Genomic DNA, 18,593 nt, shown 5'->3' with positions numbered 1-18,593 from the left:
ATAAACAAACACCACTTTATTTGTATTTGTAAACATGACTTGAATAATTGCAAAATTATTTGTAGAGTCGTGGTCCTAACAATTGGAAAAAAAGGCTTCTGGCGGTAGATATTGGAAGCTTTAGCCAATCAGATCACATATTTTTCAAACCCGTTTTCTAATAACCAATCATCGACTGTTTTGGGCGGAACTGGTTGTCATGTGCTCATATTCAAGGAAACCGGACTACAGATTAGCCAAAAGGTATGTGACAACAGTTCTCTTAATCAATAATTAAACGTTTATCAAAAAAATGTTTAATCTAACAGCATTTACATGAAGCTTGACATTTGTATTTATATTATTACTCACAACACAGTGAACCCTAAACGTGGTATTTGGAGAAAGGGAATGAAGTCTGTTGCTAGCTAGCTACTTAGTTAGCTTTCTTGCTATTTTAGCAAAGTACAATTTCTGGCTAGAATGACAAGAAAGTAAACAAACACTGAACACAATACATCCTTTAAATGTGCTTGTCGTTTCTGTGTAATAGCCAACATTGCTAGCTACATGGCATTGCTTATCAGCAGATGGCAAAGCTGGTTAGCTAGCTAGCTACCTAAAAATGAAAGGATAAGATAGGTGTCAGCACTATGGCAAAACCCATGTACATGTAGTCTATCAGATCTGCATGATTAGGTTAGGGATTTTATTCTGGCTAGGTTGTTTCTGGACACAGTCTATGAATTGTCTTAATAAGTATGTGTGATCAACTAGGCTTAATCAACATACGTTCTCGCATATGTGTTTGCACAGCCAGTAGCTGAGGTTTGTCAATGCATTTAGTTTTTTCTCTCTTGTAGCGCTATGGCTGATAAGGATGAGGGGTTGGTCCAGGCGAAAACGAGTAAAACTTTGATCATCCGCCACTTACCTGAGGACCTGACTAGGGAGGAGAAGGAGGATCTTCTGAAGTACTTTGGGGCAGTATCGGTCAGGGTCCTCTCAGATAAAGGGGTGCTGGTAGGTCAAGGTTTTAGCAGACCATTTTTCTTTAAGTTTAATTTATGGTAATAGAAAAACACAGTGATAACACTGTAACCATCATCCACGCACCACACCTTTGGAACTCTCTTCCTGACAATCTAGGAGCTGTTCAGACTGTTGGTGCTTTTAAAGCAGACATTAAGATGCATCTTTATCGGCAAGCCCACCCTTCCTCCTTGATGTTAGGCTGCTTTTATGATATGCTTATATATGTTTGTTTTGCTCTTACAATCTTTCTATTTTATGTACTTTGATATTATTCTTGTATAATGAAAAACGTTTTATAAATGTAATACATTATTATTGTTATTATTATTATTATTATTATTATTATTATCACCATTATCAATGCAAAATGATTGTACAATAATCTACTTCAATCCCTACACCCCCAGAAACATACAGCATTTGCAACCTTTGGCAGTGAGAAGTCAGCAGCTAAGGTAATTGTTTAGACACTGTAATTATCATGCTATTTCATCTGATGTTATAATGCCTTGCTATGCATTAATTATTAGTAAGCTACCCTTTTTAACATGACATGTTAACCCCTAACGGTTTGTGAGTTTTATCCGTCCCGTTCGGTACAGCCCCTCTGTACACGGTTTGCATGAAAGCGTCTGCTAAATGGTCCCCCCCCAAAAAAAAACGTTGTTATTGTTTGTTTTGCATGTCAACAACAACCTTGGATTGTGTCTCTGCACATTCTATACACTATAGTCTGTCAAACATAGCTTGTTCAAGGGTAACTGAGCAGTCAGAATTGGGTGGGCAGTTGATGTTCAAAATGAAATTACTGACAGGTCAGAGCACAACTTGGATATCACAAGCGAGCACATCCTGTTTTTGAAATTACAAACTTCACTGTCATATGTCTAGTGTGGAACAATAGCGAGTAAAAAGTGATCGAAAACACATACTTCTCTCTCTCCTGCAGGCTTTGAGCAGGCTGCACCAGCTCCAGATCCTCAACCACACACTCGTGGTTGAGTTCGCCAAAGACTGTGAACATGTGACAGTGCTGAAAGATCCACCTGTGTCAGACAGGTAATAACCTCAACAGAGCAAGAGAGGCATCATTAGCAAACCTTCCAAAGATTACTCATTATGTCTGTCCTACAGCCTTTATAGAGCCTATTTACCTTAGATACAGTTTGCTTAAACATCATCCGAGTAGTCGATAACTGCTATTCAAGTCACTGTTACCGCAGACAATACACTTACATGTCATGACATTTTGCTACTGTAATGATGCCCCAAGTTGTTTCCCAGCTCCATAATGAATATTCAACATTCAGTGTTTAACAGTTGTTTTATCCCCACAGTGTAGCAGACGGCAAAGATGTAAAGAAGAAACCTGAGAGAAAACAGCCGAGCGTACCTCTAATAGAGACGGGCACTGCACCCAACCTTGGGTAAGTGTGTGTGTGTGTGTGTGAGAGAGAGAGAGAGAGAGATGTGTATGGTTTTCCTCTTACATCTACCTTGTGTCTCCTAAAGGTCCTTTCAGTGTGGGCCCTCGTTGGTCTGTGTATTGGTGTGTGTGTGTGTGTGTGTGTGAGAGAGAGAGAGAGAGATGTGAGGGAGAGGTGTATGGTTTTCCTCTTACATCTACCTTGTGTCTCCTAAAGGTCCTTTCAGTGTGGGCCCTCATTGGTCTGTGTATTTGTGTGTGTGTGTGTGTGTGTGTGTATTGGTGTGTGTGTGTGTGTGTGCGTGTGCTGCCTAAGGGGGACTGAGACCAAGTCAGAGCCATACCTCCAATGAGGAGCTGTCCGCAGCCTCATGTCCAATTATTCAGCCCAGGCCTCGTGCTGAGCCCTGACAGGCCGTCTGCTCCTGCCAGTTGGTGGCACCAGGTGGCCTTTGATATAGATGCTCCGGGCTCGCTCAGATAACGACTGCGCTACGAGAAGCGTTCAACTCCTTCTCATTACCCCTGACGCTACATTGGATGCTACTTTCAATAAGGTCTTGGTGGTGCATTTGGAAGTAATGTACTGTATATGCACCTGTCTTTCATTATTTTAAAAAGCCGATAATAATGCTGTTTTCTGATCCTATGCTCCCAAGATATTAGATATTGTAAACATATGCCCTAGAGGAGATAACTAGTACCCTTGCACATCTAGAATGACCATGTCTGGAGTGATTCCGAACATTCAGTCACGATTGTCTATGCTCATTAAATTGAGAGGGCTAGATCTGCCTGTACTCTCAGAGTGAATAGATTTGAGTTGAATTAGATTGGGCCCCCATGCCTGGCCCAGCGTAGGCCCAGGCAGCCCAATATTACATGAGAATAGAGCTTGAATAGATGCTGAGAGGGCATGCTGGTACCAATGTCCCAGAATGAAAAGTGTGATATTGAGTACATTTCAGTCGCAGGGAGGTCGACATTTGTTAAGAGAAAAGTAGTCTGCTAAACCTCAGTGGCCTGTTTACATATTTATGTGTCCCCGTTGTTACTGGTATTATTTTTGTGGGAGAGTGTTTGTTGGTAGCACCTGGCAATTTCTTATGTAGCTAATACTGTTTTTCCTACTTCTTTGCAGGTTGAAATTTCAAACAAATCCCAGTCTGAAATATTTATATCCACCTCTTTCAAATGGAATTCTGACTAACATAACGCATGCCCTTCTGAGCGTACCAAAGTTTTACGTTCAAGTGAGTACATCCTGCAAAGAGATATTTCCCTCTATATTGTTTCATGCATTACCTCATACCGGGAATGTATTTATGGTCATAGCTCTACTTCATCTGTCTCCATTTTTTTCATTTTTTTTTTTTATCCAGAGGAAGAAGAAAAAACAGTGCTGTACACGAATATGCACATTATTTATAGCAGGGTCTCAGTTTTAACTGGAAGATGGAACATTGACAAAAAAAAAAGTCCCAGTGGTTTTTGAACCATATCCAATCCCTAAAGATCAAACAGCAAACATTTGCCTTGCAAATTACAATTTGGGGAGGAAGTATTAATAATAAACCTAAGTGGGCGGCATGAGTTATGGGCTTAACATTTCACCATTTCCCTTGAAGCTCGGCTTCTCTGGGTTAATGTCAGAGGAACTACCTCCAACCGGCCTTTTGGTGGCGCTGTTGTGTTGCAGAACAGCTTTCCATTGCCATAACCCACTTACCATAATGCTGTAAACGTATGTACAGTCTGGGTTTGCATATGGAGCAATTTCTGTTTTTGTGGGGTATGTATGCTCAGCAGCAGGTGTAGAATGTTGACACTTGTCACACAGTCATGCTGCATGTTTCCACAGTCAACATGGATTCTAAGCCACAGTAAAGCCCTTAAGAAGTGAGATCCTAGTGTTACTCTGTTTTTCCCTTCAACAGGTTCTCCACCTGATGAACAAGATGAACCTACCAAGTCCGTTCGGCCCCCTCACGACCAGACCCCCCATAGTAAGATACCCCAAGCTCCAGATATGATCTAACTAAATGTGTTGGTTTTATGAATAATAAGCTACTTGCATCTAAAACCACTCTATTATTGTAATGCTATGTGAGTTCATGAAAAATCCCCAAATCTTCATATCCAGGCCTCAGTGAGTGTCCCTCCCTCTTCCTCCTGTAGTTTGAGCTGCTCCCTGCCCCCCCTCCGCCCATGCCGCCCCCCTTTCCCCCCGACTATCCCCCTTTACCGGAGGAAGAGATGGAGCTGTCCAGTGAGGAGGAGTCTGAGTATGAGAGTGGGGATGATGAGGATAAAGAGAGGTAGAGGACAACCACTGTATTATTTTTCTCGAACCAATAAGGTGATTTTCTAGAAAGTCAATGTCTGATCACATTGCAAAAGATAAGATAGAACTATCAAATTTTTTTTTTCTTGATAGCTGCCAATATACATTAGGACCAGTCAGCATGTAATCACGTTCTACTTATTCTAGTGGTGTTACTGTACTTCACAGAGGCATGAATCTCTAGACTGATGTTTACTTGTGTTGGTTCCTCCAGGATGATTCGGCTGATGGGTCTGGTCAACCAAGCCTGCAAGAGACCCATGAGAACAAAAGTGTCCTCCAAGAGGAAGAAACCCAAGATCAAGGACCTTCTGTTTGTCCCCAAAACAGACTCTCAGAGGTACCAAGGCACTCATGCACATCTTAACCGAATCTGCTGTTCTATTTTGGAAAGATACAGTCCCGTCTGTGTATATACACAAACAAATAATAGGTTAAAATAGCATTCATCACTCATAAAATGACCCCAATATGGCTTTGGGAGATTATATACACTTACTGAGCACTTTATTAGGAACACCTGTACACCTTCTCATGGTGGAGGTGGTGTAATGGTGTGGGAAATGTTTTCTTGGCACACTTTTGACCCCTTAATACCAACCAATCATTGCTTGAATGCCAAAGCCTATTGCATCCCTTCATGGCCACAATTTACCCATCTTCTAATGGCTACTTCCAGCATGATAATGCACCATGTCACAAAGCAAAAGTTGTCTCAAACTGGTTTCATGAACATGACAATGAGTTCAGTGTTCTTCGGTGGCCTTCCCAGTCACTGGATCTGAATCCAATAGAACACCTTTGGGATGTGGTAGAACAGGAGATTCACAGCTTGAAAGTGCACCTGAAAAATCTGCAGGAAATGTGTGATGCAATCATGCCATCATAAACCAGAATCTCGAAGGAATGTTTCCAACATCTTGTGGAATCAATGCCATGAAGAATTGGGCTGTTTTGAGAGCAAAGGGATGCCCTACCCAGTATTAGTATAGTGTTACTAATAAAGTGCTCGTTGAGTGTATGTATACCTTGCACCCCAGTGTTTTGTGATTTTCTGTTTTGCAGACTGGGAAATATCAAACTGACCTGAAAACAAGATTTCCAACTTCAACTTTTTATAGTGTGACCACAAGTGTCAGAGCCTTGTGTTAAGGGAGACTGTGGTTGTGAATCGTTGTCTTTTAGTGCTCCGGGGCCAGTCCTGCAGCCCTCCGATGTCTTCGAGCAGCCACAGCCATGTGGGCAGAAGAAGATTGAGTTCCACATCTCTGCTGACGCAGTGGCTGCACTGGAAGGAGGGGCCCAGACCCAGGAGCCTGAGCCCACTGAGGAAACTGAAGGTACAGTAGGGCCTCAAGCCCAGCACTATTCTGTGTCTATACCCCATCATGGTTCTTTAGAGTTGACAGGGCACGCTGTTGTGACAAAGCTACATTTACTACTGCAGCACACATGTGAATGGTAATCAATGTGCACACAAATTAACCGTCCATTTGATTTGAAACTCTTGTGATTTCACGGACGCTACGCAAACATATGTACTGATTTCAAACAGTAGCCACTCACAGATTCACATGTCCTCATGTGGTTCTGATGCCATGTATATTGTTATATGAAAGGTTCTTTATAAAAGCATGAAGGTGTTCTTTCGTTATCTGGATGAGAAAAATGTCATCTGTGGCACCGGCATGTGTGTCACTTGTAATCCCAGCTGGTCTTATCTGCTTCTCTCTGAGCTCCCTACCTGTTCCCATGAGTTCACTCTCATACCAGACTGAGAAGTAAAACAGATCTCAAAGTCAAACACAGAAGATAACAAACACACAAAAGATGAACTACGACAGGTGGGTTTTTGGATTAGTCTTGTTTTGGGCGCTGATAAACAAGCCATTTAAATGAAGCAGGGAGGTGCGGAGCGATAAGGAGGAGGAACATTTGAAAAAGGGGATCTAGTTCTCTGCTGAGAATTTATCACGACAGCCACAGCTTTCTGCTCCGGTACACCGACACACACACGCACGCTAGATGTGTGTGAGAAGTTTCCCCAGGATTTGTGCAGGCTTGTGTATTTGTCTGTGTCTTGTGTGTGATTGTACGCCTCAGAGTCAACCACCAGGCTGCAACAGCATTTTACCGCAGCCTCGAGTGAAAACGCTATGCAGTATTAAATGGCCTGTGAGTGAGTAGCATAGCTTACTCATTTAGGTTTATTATAAAGGATAAAGATTGTTTATTGGGATCAAGGTTTATGTGATAACATTTATCAGTGTCGACCGTACTTCGTTTAAGGACGTTCCATTCATTCAGCAAATGTTCCGTTGTAGTCATGAGGAAAAACTGTTAGATGTAGAACGTGTCACAATCTATCAAAGACCTAAACACGGTAACCATTAGGGACGCACCGATACCACTTTTTCATTGCCGATGCCGAGTACGGAACCTTGGGTATCGGCTGACACAGAGTACCGATCCGATAAGGCTCTTTATTTTCTTTTTCTTCTGAAAAAGGTGTGTGTGTGTGTGTGTGTGTGTGTGTGTGTGTGTGTGTGTGTGTGTGTGTGTGTGTGTGTGTGTGTGTGTGTGTGTGTGTGTGTGTGTGTGTGTGTGCTGCACTTGGCATCATTCTTGTTCGTCTAAAAACAGTAAACGCCAAGCTCAAGCTGGTTTAACATTAACTTATTAATCAAAGACCACATGGGTGTGGACTGAAACAGTATTTTAATTGCAGAAGTGCATTTATGAACAGTGCTTTGTACTGAAAAATATAAAAACATACAAAATAATTAATTAAATATTAATTTTAATCCACATATTTCTCTTTTTGCTTAATTGATTGGTTAAGATGAGGAGGGGCTCGCTGGAAATCACTTTTTCTATTTTAAACACCTGTAACAGCCATTTGTTACAATCTAGAGCCTTGAATCGTAAAAGGTAGGCATATACATAACCAAAGATACAGGGGATCCCCTAGGCCTACAGTGTAGCATATAAAATAACTGCCTCTTTGAGCCGTCACTGTGAATCTTCAGTTACAAATAGGCCTGCCTGACTGTCAAACCATAGCCATGAAGTCTTAACTATTAGAAGAGTAGAGGCATTGTTTGAATGGCATGGGATAGAAAATTAATCTCCTGTCCTAGAGCCTACTCAGCAGCTTATATGCTATTTTACTATCCTTTAACAATCCAGCTGAAACCTAAAAACCTTCCCCCAGCTTCTCTGTGCTGTTGTGTGTGTCTAAAAGCTGCCCATTTTACAGATAAGAGCTTAATTTAGATGGTAGAAAGAATGCGTGATGACTACAACAAGCAGTGTGAGAGTATATATATATTTTCAAAACACTGGTCCAAGTTATATCTTGATATTTAAACAATTTCCTCTCCTCACCTCTCCGTTCTACAAGAGCTGATCTGCTCCTCTCCCTCCATCCACTCTACCGCAAATCCTTTGCGTTCCACAAGCTGCAGTTTGCTTTAGGGCAAACATTATATAGGGACATTATGTTTTAATTATTGTACCTACACTCACACGTTCTGATCAAAAGGTTGTATAACTTCACCTGATCATACCGAGTTCACCCGCTTATATTATTTAAGCGGGGCCTCTGGAACACTTAAGAAACGAGTAGAGCGGCACAGAGTTCATCTGATATGGCTTGCATTGTGGTTGACAGTTATCAACAGATTGTAACGTGTAAATTAAAAGTAGTTTATGAAGTTCAAAAAGTAGCTGATCATGAGTTGGTAGTCAGCTTCTTGGCTCCTCCCTTGTGCGACACACTGGCACTAGTTTTAGCATGACTGAGCAGTAACACTGGTGACCCGATAACCTTATGTTCATTCTTTCTGTATGATAACCTTCGAGTGATAACAGGATTTATCGTAGAACCGGTGCACCGTGACATCCCTACATACAAAATGACTCAATGATGCCATACAAGTTATAGTTATTGTTGTCACTGCACTTGTGCGTCATTGCAGCTATGGAGTCGTCAGTGGATGACGTACGTGTTTGTAATGTTTTTAAAACGGTTTGCGTCATGGCCTCAGATTGGTAAATAGCATTCCCTCTCACCGATTCCCGAGCCACCATTTTAGGCCAATATCGGACGCTCTACTAATGCCCGGTATCGGATCGGTGCATCTCTAGGAGCCATTAGGGTACTGTAGCCTGTTAGCTTCATCACCATAGACGGCAGTAGACTGGGTTAACCCTGTAACGCCCCGTGTTTCTCCTGTGTGTCCTAGTAGAAGCTGAGGAGAAGGAGCCCCCGGCTGCGGCCGCAGAGGAACTAGGGGAGGGCTTTGGAAAGATCTACCCCACCGCCCAGGAGTCCCAGCAGGAGGAGGACAGCGAGGAGGACGAGGGCGTCCCCTCTGACGTTATCTCCAGGAAGGAGCTGGAGAAGGGTCGACTGTCCAGAGACGGTTAGCTGTCTACCGTCAACTCACACCCCCATTACCAAGCCTATCCACTACTCATGTCACTGTCTAGCAAACCTAGGTAGAAATAGACAATACTTGTCTGGAAATTCATGCAGGTTCTTTTGGGTTCAGCGCATAGATCAAAGAAACATTTTTGAAGGTTGAGTTCAAACATCATTAATCATTACTTTAATGCAGCTGTGCATCTCTTACAGTATTTCTACTATTAATTCTGACATGTCAGAGTGACTCAATGGTTGGCATTGAGTTGAAATAATCTTTGAATTGCGATCATATTGGTAGAAGCACAGCTGTGATTCTTTGTACCTGTTTTTTTGAAGTGTTCCCCTTTCCTCTCTTTTGAAACAGAGATAAAAAGGATGTCTGTGTTTAAAAATTATGAACCCGGAGAGCCGACCTGCAGACTTTACGTGAAGAACATTGCAAAGCAAGTGGAAGAGAAAGTATGTACTTTAGAGTAGACAAATTCTCCGAATGTGTGTTGTTGTTACCCCATGGGCATTTTATATTTTGTCATAGTTGTGCAACAGACTGTACAAAGTTGTACAAAGGTTGTAAGGAGCATTGTTTTTGAAAGTTTTTAAAAATGCAAAGGTGCATACCATAGGAGTGTAGATTTCCTGAGGCAATGTTTTGAAACTCCATCATTTTGATCATTTACTTTTCCCCCTCTGTATTTCAGGACCTGAAATATATCTATGGGAAATACATCAACATCTTATCAGAGGCGGAGAAAAATATGTACGTTTCTTATTGTTTTCCGACCTACATGAACTGTGTTATCTATCCACTGGTCAAAATTAATTTACAGTTTGTACATAGACATTTCTTCCAAAAGACATCTTGCTGGTTGAATACCAACAATGCTATTTCTCTGCCCTCAGGTTTGACATTGTTTTAATGAAAGATGGTCGTATGAAAGGTCAAGCCTTCATAGGTCTCCCCAGTGAGAGGAGTGCAGAGAAGGCCCTGAGGGACACCAACGGATACATCCTCTATGACAAGCCCCTTGTTGTGGTATCCTTTAATCCTCCACATGGAAAGAAAGACAAAATCTTCAGTTCTAAAAATGGAATACAATTAATCCATAGTACCTGCAGGTAGCTATGACAGTACAGGAGTCTATATGCATGTCTGTATGTATGTGTACGTCTATCTGTATGACCTTAACTCAGAGTTCACAGCAGTTTGCCAGGTCTGCCAGACCTAAACCGGACACCCCGGACCCCAGGAAAGGACAGAAACGACGCTGAACAGAACAGGTGGGGAAGGTTACCTTGTCTCATTGACTGATGAGATGGAGGAAATTAGTATTTTCCATTTTCATCTTAAAGGTAGACTCTGGGATGCGACGTCAGGCCTGTTAAAACAGAGCCGCTTTCATCACAGATGTTGTAGTGAACAAAAGAGAACGAGAGCATCCACTTGTTTCGCTGCCTTTCACTTTCTTTCTTTCTTTCTTTCTTTCCATGTCCCTCGGTTTCTTTGTTTTTTGGTTCAATTTCTCTGAGAACTAGCCTAAAGTAAACAGTTGCCTGGATACAGGCCAACTATATTTGAATCCCAGACAACCTTTTGATGCGTGTGCTCTGCCGCAACACACTCTAGTGTCTCCTCTGTCACATCTCCGTTCTCTGAAGGTCTCTGGCAGCATCGCCCCACTCGTTTTGTTATGACGTCATGTGCCAGAGTCTACCTTTTTAAACATTTGATTATTTTAAAGAATGTGTGTATGAATAAATTATGTACAAAAATGCCAGACTAGCCTGTATTTGCCATTTCAATGTAATTTATGTGTATGATTATTATTGTTGGCTTTGTAAACATGTCTGTATTGTGTTTGTAAAAAAGTATCTTCACACTTTATTTGTTCAAGATATTGATGTCAAGTGGTTACGCCCTGATATTGTGGCCCTGCAGGACCATTTGTATCCTTCTTATTTTCATATCCTTTAAAAAAAAAAAAAAAAAAAAAAAAATACAAGTTGTCTGAAATTTTGTGAGGTAAAACAAAAGTGTTGAGCATAAATATGTATCATACCCATTGAAATTAGCAGCAGATCTGAAGAAGCAGAAATGACTGCACAGTACAGTATGAACACTCATGGGTTGTTTTCTTAGGGAGAGACTATCCTTACGCCTTTACCTCAGTTACCTGCTCAATTCCTCCCCCACACCTACTATACCCATTTCCCACACTCCCATGCAGATTCTTGCATAATTTGTGTAGCCTGGAGTGTTTTATTTATCTGATAAGTTCTTCTCCCTTGACATTTAAAAAAATATGTTGCCATGAGATGTGGTATTTTTAAATCCGTAAAATACTACTCTACAACACTTCCCTCTTCCCTCTTTGATTGTGAACTGCAGGTGATGAATCCACCACAATGCTGAGGACCGTTCAGAGTATTTCTTTTTTTAATAAAGTGTTTTTTTTAATACATTTTGTCTTATTTGTGTTCTTGTTTTCTAGCGTATATATATACACTGTGTTTTGGGGCTTTACGGTACATGGATACAATCATCATACACACATTTGTTATTTATATTGATTAGAATCATACACAGCTATGTGTGGTAAGCCAGCTGTAGGATCATCATGAGGTTTCAACTTTAGAAAGTGAAGAGAGTAAAGGAAAGTAAATTCAGAAAGTTAAAGCAATTTGAAGTCTAGGTTGGCTTTCAGCAGCCTAGCAACAGATGGTGGTGTCATCACAGTGGAGCGACAGAGTACTGAAGAGATGAGAAGCAAACAAATAAACAAACAGAGCCTGCCTGTGGGAAATGGCTGGGACTGAGTTAGCTTAGCTGTCCTCTGCTCTCTGGCTGTACTTAGGAATTAATGACTAAGTGATTTGTATAGTACAGTTATTGGAGATGGAGGGAGGTACACATGGAAGCTGAGAAGGGATTTAAAAACAGCCAAAGTTTTACAATTTCCTTTTGTTGTTGTTTGGTGTATTGCATTACTTCATAAGTTCTCTATAAACAACCAGACATCTGTTATGATAGTATGACAGTCCAATTTGCCCCTGAATTCAAATTATATGAGCCAAAGCTGTATTAACCAAATACCATCTTGGCCTGATATTTCAACATTTTTAATCTAGATCGGAATGATCCGGACTCTGTAATCCCCTTTTTTGCTATCCAGGATCAGATTAGTGTGTCTGATTTTGAGGGTGTATTTCAGAAAAGTATCGGAAAGGATCATTCTGATCCAGATACCTCAAGATCACAGAATGTGTGCTTTGAATAGGCCTCTATCTTGCCATCTACTGGGCAAGGTAATGTTTAACATTTTGTTTAGCCAAAAAGACACGAGTAAACTACATGAAGACACATAGCTAAAACAAATGTATTCACTTATCTGCATAACTCATAATATAATTTGTAACATATGTCATATATAATGTAATATAACACCTTGACAAATTTCAATCTCACTCACACACTACATTAAATATTATTATCACACACACTACATTAAATACTATTACTAACCTGTATTTAAGATTAATATATTTTTATTCCCAGCATCCTCACCCTTAGTTACATTACCATTTATTGGTGCCTTTTTACCTTCTAAATCCACCCTTCCAGTGGGATCAAGATTATCCTGATTTTCAGCATCAAAACTATCCTAATCACTTTTGAGTTTTGAAATACACAAAAAAACATTGAATCTTGATTTAAAGTCAGATTGGATAACCAAACGCCAATCCCAATCCAAATGATGAGAACATAATTTTAAATTCTAAAATGTAATCCAATCCGACTGCGGAAATCCAATCAGAAGAGTTTTGAAATACTGGACCCTGTGCCCTGTATTTCAAAACTTTTAATCTAGATCAGAATGATCCAGATTTATTTTTTGCTATCCATGATCAGATCTATCTGTTAGATTTTGAGAAGGGGAAATCAGCCAGCCAATCTGATCCTGGTTAGCAAAAAATAATCAGATGGATCATTCTGATCCAGATTAAAATGTTTCTCTTAATACTGGGCCCTAGAGATTTGAAGAGAGATTGAGTGTTGCCATTGGAGTAGACAGAGCATAACGTGACCATGCACACATGCAGCAACATCTTAGGGCTTTTTGTAAAGGTCTGTGGTAAACACTGATATTAGCATTAGCATGCTACTGCTGGTTAAGGACCTGGGCCTCTCTTGTCTTTGCCCTACCCACTGAGGCTGACTAGACTGTGGGTGTCAGAAGAGGAGCAGCCCCCTGCTTTCGGCCTGTTACGGGCATTCTCTTCAAATGTTAGCCAGAGTACCTGTACAAGTGCAGATGCCGCATTTATTTCAGAGACATAACTTGTCTGCATGGATTTGAAGGTTTGCCAGGTTGAAGAGCCAACATGAAGGTGAGTCATGTAGAGCTGCACAATCACATATTGTATTAGGGTTAGGGTTATCCAAGCAGACTTGCTACATACTGACATACAAGACAAGCCTACTAGCCACTTCACAGTATAAAAGGTATAGGCCTATCTCTCACAACATTAGCCTGATCCACAAATAAGAGAATTTGATAGCAATTATGTGATTCAATGTTTTCTATTCAATTCTAACATGTTCATTAAAACCACAAGCGTGGTCTCAGTCGGTTGAACATCAATCATCAATGGTCTTTTACAAGTAGGCTACGCTATTCATTTAATTTATTATACAGACTTATTTGTGCTTTATTACCTCTGCCAGGTGAACACCAAGTTGTGCCTGCTGGCTCTCGGTCTTGGGTTCAGTCTCTCCCAGTACAACTCTCCCAGAAAGCATGGCAGCAGGTCAACTATTGTTCATTTATTTGAGTGGCGCTGGGCTGACATAGCTGAAGAATGTGAGCGATATTTGGCACCCAATGGATTTTCTGGAGTGCAGGCAGGTATTTTTCTATCAGTCAAAGATGTAGTTTGAGCACATTTTATAGTCATTGCATTTCTAATTAACTGAATAAAATGTTTTCTATGCAAAAACATCTGATCGGTTAAATTGGCTTTTACAGTTGTTTATATCCTACTGATCATTGATGCAGTGGTTATTATGAGGCAACAGCTACATAGGCCTACAGAATATTCATCATAGAAATGTGGCGTACTAGATTTCCCCTCCCAGTGAGAACATCGTGGTGACTGAACCCTGGAGACCATGGTGGGAGAGGTACCAGCCAGTCAGCTATAACCTGTGTTCCCGCTCTGGAACTGAACAGGAGCTCAGGGACATGATCTGCAGATGCAACAAAGTCGGGGTAATGGAACATTTCCATTTCAATTAAACCCAGGGGGAAACATTTATGTAAATGAGCAATTAGCCATACAGTTGATTTATTTAGATGAGAAATCATATGAAGAATGTGTACAAAAGTAGGTTGACAGAATTTCTTCATTTCACTGACTGTTTGCTCATTTCTCATTAAAGATCTGTCTGAATCGAGTGAACTGTAGGTACAGTACGACAGACAGACACAGTGGATATGTATCCTCTGCTGCAGGTGAAGATCTACGCAGACGTTGTCATTAATCACATGTGTTCGTCTGGAGCGGGGGAGGCCAGCCGCTCGACCTGTGGCTCATACTTCAATGCCAGCAAGAGGGAGTTCCCATCTGTGCCCTACTCGGCATCCCACTTCAATGATGACAAATGCACCACCCGCAGCGGAAATATTGAGAGTTACCAAGACATTTATCAGGTATCATTTCGGGAAAAATGTGAAAGATAACCTGGTACCACTAGACACAGATGGAGATGTATGTTCTCCCCTCTGTGCAAAGCCTTTTCTCTCTTATCAAAAGGCATACCAGAAATAATATCTAAATAATCACTTAGCATACAATTTTTTTTCTTTTGCATTCCAACAGGTGCGTAACTGTCGTCTGGTGGGTCTTCTGGACCTGGCCCAGGAGAAGGAGCATGTCAGGGACAGGATAGCAGAGTACATGAACAGGCTGGTGGACATTGGTGTGGCTGGCTTCAGGGTGGACGCATGTAAACACATGTGGTCAGAGGACCTGAAGGCCATCTACAGCAGACTGCATGACCTCAACACGACCTGGTTCCCACAAGGATCTCGCCCTCTCATCTACCAAGAGGTGACATCCTATTCTAAGAAACATACTGTATTATTTCATCCATACATCTTTATTATTTTTCAACAGAGAATGACTCTGTGCATCATGCATAAAGCACAGAAATTAAAATCAAATTACTGTAGTGTCAAATCAACATAAATGTATTTGCTTTCCCGTCTAAAGGCTCATTCAGTCTGTTACTCTAAGAGCCGGTTTCACAGACAAGGCTTAGGCAAGCCTAGACTAAAAAGCATCCTCAGTGGCCATTGACAGTGTGAATTAGTCCAGGACTAGGCTTAAGTCTTGTCTGTGAAACCGGCCCAATATGTATTATATTTTATTACACATTATTTCTTTTTCAGCTACTGTTTTATATCCAGCTACTGTACATATTCATTCAGCTAATGTAACATGCTTTTGATTACTCACATTTGCGCTTTACAATGAGCACTTTTATTTACATGTTTTTTCTTTATTTGTGAGAAAAAACAATCCATCTTATGTTGAATAGGACCCTCCATTCTCTCTCTCAGGTTATCGACCTTGGCGGGGAGCCGATAGAAGCGAGAGAGTACTCTGGACTGGGCCTTGTTACAGAGTTCAAGTATGGTGCGAAGCTGGGCTCTATCATCCGCAAATGGAATGGAGGAAAACTGAATACCCTCAAGTAAGTGACAATTTGCCGTGATGGGAGTAGAAGTACAAGATTGCATCAGCATTCTGTCACTCACAGTTTTTTGCATGAACTCTCAGCATCTGTGATGATATCCCTCTAGAGATGTTGTATGGATCTGGCTTTTTTTTACTGGAATGAATTACGCCTTGTTTCAGGATGTTGGGTGAAGGCTGGGGACTGATGCCTTCCGACAAAGCTCTGGTGTTTGTAGATAACCATGACAACCAGAGAGGGCATGGGGCAGGAGGGGCCTCCATTCTCACCTTCTGGAAACCCAGGTAGGAACTGCTTCCTCCTGCTGAGAAACACTCCATTATACAAAAACAATGTTTTAGGTGAGGCAAGGTAGGGATTGTCGAAAGAACAGACAATTAAAACGAGCACCACCACCCCTAACATCACATATTTATACTTTTTATTGCCTCAGAATGTACAAAATGGCCATGGCTTTCATGCTGGCCCATCCCTATGGAGTGACCAGAGTGATGTCAAGTTACCGCTGGGATCGACACATTGTGAATGGAAAGGTGGGTTATTGTATGTTGGTTGAGGTACTGTAACATTCCCCCTACTGGTGCCACTGGGGATTCGCCATGAGCCACTCCACCACCAACCTCTCACATACAATATGTTGTGCATGGGCCTGATCTTCCGCTACAATGACACTGCGTGTTTGACTGTGGTCTGTGTGATTGCTGGTGGTCATATCTGTGGGTCTATGTGTCTTCATGTCTGTCTGTCTGTCTGTCTGTCTGTCAGGACCAAAATGATTGGATGGGTCCTCCAAGTTTCCCTGATGGTTCGACCAAGCCAATTCTCATCCAGCCAGACGGCAGCTGTGGGGAGGGCTGGGTGTGTGAACACAGATGGCCCTCAATCAGGTGATGCATCTTACCTGTCCACAGCTCATTCAATGATGTTTAATCGACAGAATTAGTGTTTTGACCTTGGACATTTTTTTAGTATAATTATGTTTATATATTTCTCTCAACTCAGGAACATGGTCATGTTCCGTAATGTCGTTGATGGGGAACCACTCTGTAATTGGTGGGACAACAGGGGAAACCAGATAGCCTTTGGACGAGGCAATCGAGGCTTCATAGTCATCAACAACGATGACTGGTATGTCTAATATGTTAATGAAACAAGCTTTGGAGTATACCAAAACAAAGAGAAAAAAGGTCTCTGAGACGTCTTGGTAGGAATAGCTGGGCTAGATTGGTATAGACCACAGTTTAGACAGTACCTGTACATTATCACATTTCACACTCCACACCTGGGGAAGTGGGCAATTGAGGTCGGGACCCATGGCGGGCAGGTCGATGACAAAAGGCTTAAGATGTCAGTTGACTGCGCCAGGTAAAGGGGTGTTGGTGAACGATGTTGGTGAACGCTGCGACTGACCTTGTGTGTTGGCGGGAGCTATCTGTGGGAAAAACAGATTTATTTTCTTAACTTAAATTGTAAATGTTCTTTGGGATTATTTTGCATTATGTAGGCTAGTTTACCGACCTGCTAGGCAGGCATGGGCCTCAAGACTAGACCAATGTACAGTAGCAGGTGACTGGCTAGTGGAGTTCGTAACAGTGTTAAGTGTGTAACAGGTGACTGGCTAGTGGAGTTCGTAACAGTGTTAAGTGTGTAACAGGTGACTGGCTAGTGGAGTTCGTAACAGTGTTAAGTGTGTAACAGGTGCGCTATGCTGTTGACTGGGTGCTCTCCCATTTGTAGGTTTATTTTCTGCCAGGCAGGCTAACGTGTTTCTGCGCTCACGCCTTCAGCAGTAACCTACATTTAGAAGTAGTAGATTAGTATTGGAAGTAGTTGAAGTGTAGGGGAATGAGATACACCAATCATGTCAGATCATTTTTATCTAATGCCTCTAACAGTTGTGTATCCTTGTCAGTCCCCTGGATGCTACTCTCTACACTGGCCTGCCACCAGGAACTTACTGCGATGTCATCTCTGGTCAGAGGGAGGGAGGCTGTTGCTCGGGGAGACAGGTGACTGTGTGTGATGATGGGAGAGCACACTTCAGCATCAGCCATTCTGACCAGGACCCAGTCATTGCCATCCATGCAGACTCCAAAGTAGGAGTCAACGACAACCAGCATTGTACCAGTAGCAAGATTCATTTATGATCTCAAGATTTCTTCGATGCTTGGAGAGAAGCTCCACATTGATTAGGTACCCTGATGTGTAACATGTTCTGGCTTACTTTAATTTAGGTCAGATGCAAAGAATTGTGGAATAATAATCAGAATTGTCAACATCCACCATGATCTGCATCTTTTGTAGCCATGCAGTTCATGCTGTGTGTCTCTTCATATCAGTCTCCATGTTCACAGGCCCAGTCAGGCCGAAGCACTGCACTTGATGCTGTTATTATAGCCTTTTGTCTGTCTGCATTTTGTAATGAATGCCTCATACAACTAGAATCTAAGTGTAGAGTTGCTTGAATTGTTGCTGTTTTTCCCATTACACACTGTAGAAAGAAAATGTCATCTCCTCAACTTGAATAAAAACACTTGAAAAACCCTTAACCATCATGAGTCCTTTCTATCTATCTGAAAATGACTTTATGATTATTTTGTACACAATATTGCCCACATACCTG

General features: G+C 41.6%; 2 protein-coding genes across 4 annotated transcripts; both read left to right on the top strand.

The window, feature by feature from the left end:
- The first annotated feature begins 210 nt into the window (after nucleotides 1-210).
- Nucleotides 211-11,672, top strand: rnpc3 (RNA-binding region (RNP1, RRM) containing 3). Of its 3 annotated transcripts, none has more exons than XM_083664817.1 (16): nucleotides 211-243; nucleotides 843-1,002; nucleotides 1,422-1,469; nucleotides 1,964-2,073; nucleotides 2,352-2,441; nucleotides 3,582-3,693; nucleotides 4,378-4,446; nucleotides 4,619-4,758; nucleotides 4,999-5,124; nucleotides 5,970-6,124; nucleotides 9,035-9,211; nucleotides 9,578-9,672; nucleotides 9,912-9,970; nucleotides 10,114-10,246; nucleotides 10,414-10,491; nucleotides 11,106-11,672. In XM_083664817.1, the coding sequence occupies exons 2-15, from the start codon at nucleotides 847-849 to the stop codon at nucleotides 10,480-10,482; spliced, it is 1,539 nt and encodes a 512-aa protein (XP_083520943.1). In that variant the 5' UTR covers nucleotides 211-243; nucleotides 843-846; the 3' UTR covers nucleotides 10,483-10,491; nucleotides 11,106-11,672. The 3 variants fall into 3 exon arrangements, with proteins under 3 accessions (XP_083520943.1, XP_083520942.1, XP_083520941.1); XM_083664816.1 differs by having other exon boundaries at nucleotides 9,032-9,211; nucleotides 11,600-11,672; XM_083664815.1 differs by having other exon boundaries at nucleotides 9,032-9,211.
- Nucleotides 11,673-13,277: 1,605 nt separating this feature from the next.
- Nucleotides 13,278-18,360, top strand: LOC310804592 (alpha-amylase-like). The gene is made up of 11 exons (XM_083669881.1): nucleotides 13,278-13,599; nucleotides 13,937-14,113; nucleotides 14,334-14,480; nucleotides 14,724-14,921; nucleotides 15,091-15,321; nucleotides 15,834-15,967; nucleotides 16,132-16,254; nucleotides 16,404-16,503; nucleotides 16,736-16,857; nucleotides 16,973-17,098; nucleotides 17,883-18,360. Exons 1-11 carry the CDS (start codon nucleotides 13,594-13,596, stop codon nucleotides 18,115-18,117), a joined length of 1,599 nt encoding a protein of 532 aa, XP_083526007.1. The 5' UTR covers nucleotides 13,278-13,593; the 3' UTR covers nucleotides 18,118-18,360.
- The last annotated feature ends 233 nt before the right edge of the window (nucleotides 18,361-18,593 follow it).

The sequence above is a fragment of the Argentina silus genome (genome assembly GCF_951799395.1).
Source record: "Argentina silus genome assembly, chromosome: 1".
Taxonomy (NCBI): domain Eukaryota; kingdom Metazoa; phylum Chordata; class Actinopteri; order Argentiniformes; family Argentinidae; genus Argentina; species Argentina silus.
The sequence above is the reverse complement of the archived record's forward strand: the minus strand, read 5'-3'. Positions and strand labels throughout refer to the sequence as shown.